This window comes from Ursus maritimus, unplaced genomic scaffold (assembly GCF_017311325.1).
Source record: "Ursus maritimus isolate PB19 unplaced genomic scaffold, ASM1731132v1 scaffold_30, whole genome shotgun sequence".
NCBI classification, from domain to species: domain Eukaryota; kingdom Metazoa; phylum Chordata; class Mammalia; order Carnivora; family Ursidae; genus Ursus; species Ursus maritimus.
This window is the reverse complement of record NW_024425564.1, coordinates 5,605,687-5,613,260: the sequence shown is the minus strand read 5'-3', so window position 1 is coordinate 5,613,260 and position 7,574 is coordinate 5,605,687. Positions and strand designations below refer to the sequence as shown.

General features: G+C 42.0%; 1 protein-coding gene and 1 pseudogene across 1 annotated transcript in view; one reads left to right on the top strand and one right to left on the bottom strand.

Moving 5' to 3' along the window:
* Nucleotides 1-6,179, bottom strand: part of LOC103665521 (DLA class II histocompatibility antigen, DR-1 beta chain) — an 11,839-nt gene extending 5,660 nt beyond the window's left edge. Inside the window, exon 1 of the mRNA XM_008693472.2 lies at nt 5,987-6,179. Within this exon, the coding sequence (XP_008691694.2) occupies nt 5,987-6,086 (100 nt within the window). The 5' untranslated portion in view covers nt 6,087-6,179. The remainder of the gene's footprint in view (nt 1-5,986) is intronic.
* Nucleotides 1,863-5,979, top strand: LOC103665524 (annotated as a pseudogene).
* Nucleotides 6,180-7,574: the final 1,395 nt, after the last annotated feature.

Sequence of the window (7,574 nt, the reverse complement as noted above, 5' to 3'; positions counted from 1 at the left end):
CGGGGAGGAGGCGACCGGTCTCAGGGGAGCCTTTCGGGGTCCCTGGGTCCCGGGCGCGGCGGCGGACCTCCCAGCCTGAGCCGCGCGGGCATTTGCTCCTCACCGCGTCCTCCCCGACGCCTCCTCCTGGCGGACACCCGCCTCCCTCCTCGCCTCCCACAGCGGGTTCCCCGGACCTTAAACGCGTCCCACCTGCTCACCCGCCGAGCAGTTGGTTTGGGCTGAGCTGGCTCAGGCCGCCGCCGCCCTGCGAATCCAGAGAAGGACACACGCGTCCCCTCCACTCGCGGAGCTTCAAATGGAGGGAAAGGGAAGGACAAAACGCAACCAGGCAAGACTTTATACGGGGCGAGACATGTCACAAGAGAAGTGTGCAGTTTAGAACAAAGAATAATCGGATGATCAGAACCACCTTAGGGCAGAGAGGTGGTCTCAAGGGTGACATGACATGTGACGTGAAAGGTTAAGTAGATGTGACCTCGAGGGTGTGCGTGTGCGTGCGTGTATGTGTGTGTGTGTGTGTGTGTGTGTGTGCGTGTGCGTGTGTTTGGGGCAAAGGGAGGCACATTTCAGGTCGAGGTAAAGTAACTGCAAAAACTCGAGAGAATTGAGGAACCTCCTCAAGAAACCTGAGGAAACAGTTCACGGAAGCACAGACAGTGAGAGGAAGAAGGAAGTTTGGACTAGAGACGGCATCGCATGGAGTGGATACTAAAAGCCTGTGGGTGGTGGTAGCATTTGACTTTTATACTGAATTCAGTGGCATATGAGTGAAGAATTTTAAGATTAAAACCATGGTTGCAATACAGTTCCTCAATCTTTACTTTTCCAAATCCAGAAATCTCAGAAAACCAGGTCACATTAAAGATTTTGATGCAGAACCCATTTGGCAAATCTCATCTGATGAGGTAAAGGGTCAAACACGTCAGAGCTCTAATTGGTCAGTCACACATGCTTCTGAAGTTTCAATGTACGTAAACATACACACATCCTAATATATGTATACATGTATATATGCACATACACACATATATGCATATATGTATGTATATATTGATATGTCTGTTTTATGTTTAATTGAACTAAGAAAAATTTTTTATTCAGGTATAATTAACACAAAAAAATTTTAAAATAGGGGAAAATACCTCTGTGTTTAAAAGGGAGACAAAAGGGAGCATTTGGCGTTATCAATAGAATAGAATGTAGAATTAATACAAAAGTTTGATACATTTTACTGAAAATACTTCTGGCAGTCAGAATTTATGCCTTATAAAGGCAAGTTGTTGAAAGTTAACAGAGATGGTGATGATCCAGAAATCATGAAATATCGAAAAACATTGCATAAGGCAAAAAGTAAAATATAAAGATCTTGGTGTGCATTGATTGAATGGGCTCTACGAGAAACTGGTGAATGTATACAACTTTATAGTTTGTCATTTCTGTATTTAAACAAACTAAAATAAACCACAAAGACCTGAATTGGAAGGTGAGTGTGTGTATAAAGTTTGAGTCTAGATTTTTGAGAAGCAACTCAGTATAAATCAGTATTTTCAACTTCAGCACTCTTAACATTTTGGGGTTTTGTTTGTTTCTTTGAAATGATACCTCATGTATTTTCAACCACAATGGTACAAAGTTAAAGATCAACAATAAAACAAAGCTGGAAAATCTACAATATAAGCATTAAATATTTACATGCAAATATGAAACTGCACCACTACACAAGCATCGGGCCAAATAAGAAATCAAATGGCAAATCAAAATATGTCTCAAAACAAAAGAAAAAGAAAACACAAGTGAAATTTATGCTCTAAATGCTTGTATTAAGAAAGAAAGTTCAGTCCCTCCACCAGCCATCCAAGATGCTGAAAGGAAAGGAGGCTAAGGGGTGGCCCTGGACTTTGGTGAAGAAGCAGGAAGCCAAGAAGGTAGTCAGTCCCTTGTTTGAGAAAAGGCCCAAGAATTTTGGAAACAGACAGGACGTCCAGCCCAAAAGGGACCTCGCCCACCTTGTCAAATGCCCCCACCACGTCCAGCTGCAGCAGCAAAGGGCTATTCTCTATAAACGTCTAAAAGTGCCTCTCACGATTAACCGGTTCACCCAAGCCTTGGACGGCCACGCAGCTATTCAGCTGCCTAAGCTGGCCCACAGATACAGACCAGAGGCAAAGCAAGAGAAGAAGCAGAGATGGTTGGCCTGGGCTGAGAAGAAAACTGCCAGTAAAGGGGATGTCCCCCTAAGAGCCTCTTGTCGTTCGAGTTGCCCTTAATACAGCCACCACCTTGGTGGAAAACAAGAAGCCTCAGCCGGTAGTGATTTCATAGGCTGTGAATTCCACTGGGCTGGATGTCTTCCTGCCTGCCCTGTGTCCTAAGATGGGGGCTCCCCTGCATGATCAGGGGAGGGCCAGGCTGGGGCGTCTGGTCCACGGGAAGATCTGCACCACTGTCGCCTTCATACAAGTTAATTCAGAAGACAAATGAGCTTTTGGAAGGTATCAGGTCAAATTACAATGACAGATATTGTTAGATCTGCTGTCCCTTGGGAGGCAATGTCCTGGGTCCAAGGTCGGTGGTTCACATTGCCAAGCTGGAAAAGGCAAAGGCTAAAGAACTGACCACCAAACTGGACCAAGTGTGCACTATCGAATTTTCTGTACATAAAGGCAATAAAAAATTCTCTTCGAGCCAGTGTCAAGGGGGAAAAAAAAGGAAGAAGGGGGAAAAATATTCAAACAAACAACATTACACCACAGGGAACTAGAAAAGAAGAAACTTGGGGGAAATTTAGTAAAGGAAGGAAATAACAAAAGAAAAAGCAGAAATAAAAAAAATAGAGGCCAGAAGAAACAATCACATACATTAAAAGTAATGACCAGTTTTTCCAAGAAAATAAATAAAATTGACAGTGCTTTAACTACAATAACTAAGAGAAAACGAGAGAGAAGGCTCAAAACCCAAAATGAGCAATGGAAGAGAAAACAATACAGCAGATAACCACAGCTGTTGACACCGTGGACAAGATAATTGTTGTGGGAAGGCTGTTCTGTACATTGTAGGATGTCTATCAGCATCACTAGCCTCTACCCACTAGATGTCAGATGAAACCCCAGTTTTGAAAAACAGTAAGTGTTTCCAGACACTTAATTCCCCGGGGAGGGGGTAGGGTGGGGGGGTGGCAAAACTGTCCTGGGTAAGAGCCACGGTTAAACCATCTGAAATATATGTGGTGAAGAAGCCGCTGTTAATTATGAAGCAGTTGAGTATTACATTGAAAAATTTGCCAACATCATTTATCTGATAAAAACCTTACCCCAAGGAAATTTATCTTGCCTGATTAAGCTCAGTACTGGGACCAGATTTCAAAAAAACATTCATAGTGCCTAGTGAGAGAGTATCAAAAGCTACTGAGAATTCTAACCAAAAGATGACTGTTCTTGCTGTGCTAATGCTTAAGTCTCACCCAAAACAAATGAGCAGCGACTGGAAAAATCAAAATCCAGGGTGTCTGAAAGCTGTAACGATGTTTCCTGTGCATTATTGTCAAACAAGAGAATACAGATAACCAGATCTGTATTTTCTAATGGCTCAATCACCACTTTGCATCAGTGGCTCAAAGCTGGACTATGAGAAGCCTGTAGTGTCATTGTCCCCAGATAATTGTTCCATTACTACTCCTCTGAGCTTCTTGTAAAAACTAGAGCTTTTGACTTTAAATTTCCCCCAGTACGACGTCTGTGTTGACATCTTATGACCAAGGAATTTTTGTCTCATCAAGAGCAGGTATAAATAATTTATAAATTCCATTCTTGTTGAAGTTTATAGAAAGAAGCCTACAAATCCACAGCTTCCTGAAAGAATCAGTTACTGGTGCCTATTATGAAGCTAAGAATTAATAAAACAACTTCAACAAATGTTTGCACAGACGTTGGGCTATGTTCAGGTTTGTGTGAACTAGCAGATGAAGATTTTGAAAACTACCATGTCAGTAATGAAAGAAAATCATATCAAAGTTCAACACAAGTAAAAGTTTGTCAGATAAAAATCTAAGTGAAAGGACGCTGACATCCACCAATCACTGAGCACCGACAATGAGGCCGTGCTGGGCACTCCCAGAGTGATGGAAACATGCTAGTGGCCACTCTGAGAGCACTCCTCAGCTTGCTCCTCACACTCCAGCTTCTCCAGTCTTCCTTCTGTCCTTTAAACTCAGCAAGCATCTTCCCATACTGTGGCCTCTATCCTGTTCTCTCTCCCTAGAACACTTGTCACTCGGATCCTTCTCATGGCTGGCTTGTCATCAGTCATGTCCCAACTAAATGTCACTTTCTCAGGGAGAGCTCCCGAGCTGCTCCAACTGAGGTCAGGTGACTCTGTTCTCTCTATTTCACAACCCTGGTGTATTTTTTTTTCAGAGAACTTATTGCTCTCTGAAATTTTTTCATTTTTAAATGTCTATTGGGCTTTCTACTCTGTCAGTACATAATACCCATGATAGTAGTGATTTTTTTTATCTTATTCAAATAGAATTCACTGAGCCTAGAACAGAGCCCAGTACAAAATAGCTGCTCAGAAAAATATGTGTGGTTTAAATGGATAAACCCAGGGTTCTGGGAATCAGTCACTGTGAGGAAAATAAGAAGGAGCTTTAAGCTTCAACACTCTTTTATTCTTATAATAGATTATATCTCTTCCACCTCCTGTGAGAAATTTAAACAAACTTCCTTTCTCCTACTGTTCTAAAAAATATCACAGGTAAAGAAAAGGTAAAGGAGAAAAAAAGGAAAATTTCATTAAATTTCAGCTCATCTTGTAGGTCTGATAATGCTGAGGGTCTGTGCAAACAATGGGGAGTCTCAGTAATGATGACGACACAGTTGGGAAAGAATAGTGAGGAAGGGGAAGTGGAGGCAACCAAACATGGCTAATTAAGGAAAACAGAAAACATGGTGAATGAATCTATGTAATTCAGGACCAAGACCTCAGTAAGTCAGTAAGTTCCCTTTTGCATATTGGCTTTCAGTCCTATGAAATGTAAATAACCTTCACACTCTCTGTACCCTGCTTGGGGTGTATAGTTTGAACCATATGAAATTCCTGATATTTGACTATTTTTGACTTACAAAATCATAGTTTCATATAACTTATCCTATACTAGTTGAACCCCTTCCTGTGGGTTCAGGCCAGACCGTCGGAAGATGCAGGAGAAACTGACACTATAGAAAGGTTCAACATAGATTCGTAATGGAAAGTAACCTGTGCCAAGTTCTTGGAAGATATATTAAGCTCTATAAGACACCAAAAAACACACTACATGCACTTCTTATCTACAGTGTCATTTCAAGTACTAAGGATCACTGCTGTAGCTCCAGGGTGAGAAATAGAGATAAAATTAATCCCAGCTTCTGTCAGAGAACCTCCAGTATAGGGATAAAGGCCTTATAAACTTTGGGGCTCAGGAGAAAGGAAAGGAGATAATGGTAGAGACCTCTTGATACATCCTCACATATTAGGGAGAGGCACCATCATAACTGGTCCAGTGAAGACATAACACAGGGTCTTCTAGGAGAGATCTTTCTAATTCCTTTTGATCCTCCTTAAATTTTTCAAACTTTCCTATTTTCCAGCATAACTCAATATAATAAAGGGAACCACTTGATGGGAATTAATTTGAAATAATTACTTCTGAGTCTTCCCAAAACCCTGAGGGAATGAGATGCAAGCCTGGAGAACTTTTATTGGAGGACAGTTAGGCATAAATAGACTATATGTATGGAGGTCCCTTATGCAGGGCTTGTAGAGGGCAAGCATGCAGGCTCCTTTTGTTTTGGATAAAATTAGGGGTCTATGTGACTGACAAGCGTGGTCATTGAAGAAAATATCACAATTTTCTAAGGGACACGGCCTGGACCAGTGGCAAAACTAATTTCTTTCTTCCCTCACCCCCCTCCCCCACAATAGCTTACCACCCAAGGTGTGCACTTACGTGGGGTGTCCCTAGCCCAAGCCAAGGGAGGGCTCAGCACCATCAGGATCAGTGTCAGAGCTGGCATCCAGGAGCCTCCAAGGAAACACAGACACACCATGCTGGAGAGCAGAGAGGACAGGGCACAGGGGAGCAGGCAAGTCTCACTCAGCGAAGACTGGGACCCTCCTTTGGCCACTTCTCAAATAATACCAACGAAGGAATTCATTTCTTTGTCCCTGGATTGGGTAACCTTGGTGTTGAGAACCAATCAGCATCAGAGATGTACTGCATCATCAGTCGCTGGTCAAAGATTCAGTATGAAGAGCCTCTTCTGAAACTTGGATTTCCTTCGTTGAAAGGACTATTTTAATTTACTACTTTAAAGGTTTGATCCAGTTGTATGTGAAACATTTTATTGGATCCCCATTGTGAGCCAGCTCTGTGCTGGGCAGTGTTGTGCACAAAAGTTGCTTTTAGGAGTATTCATGTCTCTCCCTTGAAGACGGAATTGTTTTTACAAATGTAATGTGTGTGTTTTTAGGAACTAGGGGGGGGGTGGCGGGGAGGGAAGATGATTCCAAGTCAAGAAACCTTTGATTTGAACTTTAACGCACCATCACTTAGTGTTGTAGATTTGGGGAAATTTTTTAACCTTAGCCTTGAAATGAAGGCATTGCAATCTTTCTGGGACTTTGATATGGACTGTGGTATGATTCTCTGGACAGCCCAAGGAGCAGCATCCCATAGTAACTGATGATATAACAGAATCACAGCTGTTGATTGGAGAGTACAGGCTGTACCTCCTTATGGGTAGGGAGGTCTCTAATAAACTAAAGGAAATTGGAATGTGGTCATTAACTTAACCTGAGTGAAAAGGTTTTTCAAGTTTATTTCCTGATGCTGTCATTGAGTTAGGGGGTATCTCCAGAATATGCATGGAGAAGAGGCTTAAAATACGATCTATGTGGAATGGAAAGTCTTGAAATTTCCTCTATATAGCACTTAACCTAACAAAGTGATAAGCCCAACTGTCCAAATCAAAGTATGCAGGGAGCTGAGAGATTGATAAAGGACTCAAAGTCAGCTGCTAGCATAAAAGTTCTGCTTTAGAATAATTAATATTTTATGTGGCAAATGTGTTCAATCCATACTCCTGGATCCCACTCTGACTTCCTCATTTTATTGGGGATATGCCCCTTTTATTATGCACCTTCTCTAGCTTTATCTTAAGGAGAGATATAAGAAGCTGGTGCTAGGGGCACCTGGGTGGCTCAGTCATTAAGTGTCTGCCTTCGGCTCAGGACCTGATCCCAGGGTCCTGGAATCGAGCCCTGCATTGGGCTTCCTGCTCTGCTTGGAGCCTGCTTCTTCCTCTCCCACTCCCCCTGCTTGTGTTCCCTCTCTCGCTGGCTGTCTCTCTCTCTGTCAAATAAATAAATAAAATCTTAAAAAAAAGAAGAAGAAGAAGAAGAAGAAGAAGCTGGTGCTAACGAATATATTATAGAATGTTCAGGAAATAGAAAACAATGGAAATATCATGAATTACATCCTTTGATGCTACCATATAGTTTTAAACATATATTTCTACTTTTAGATAATTATTATA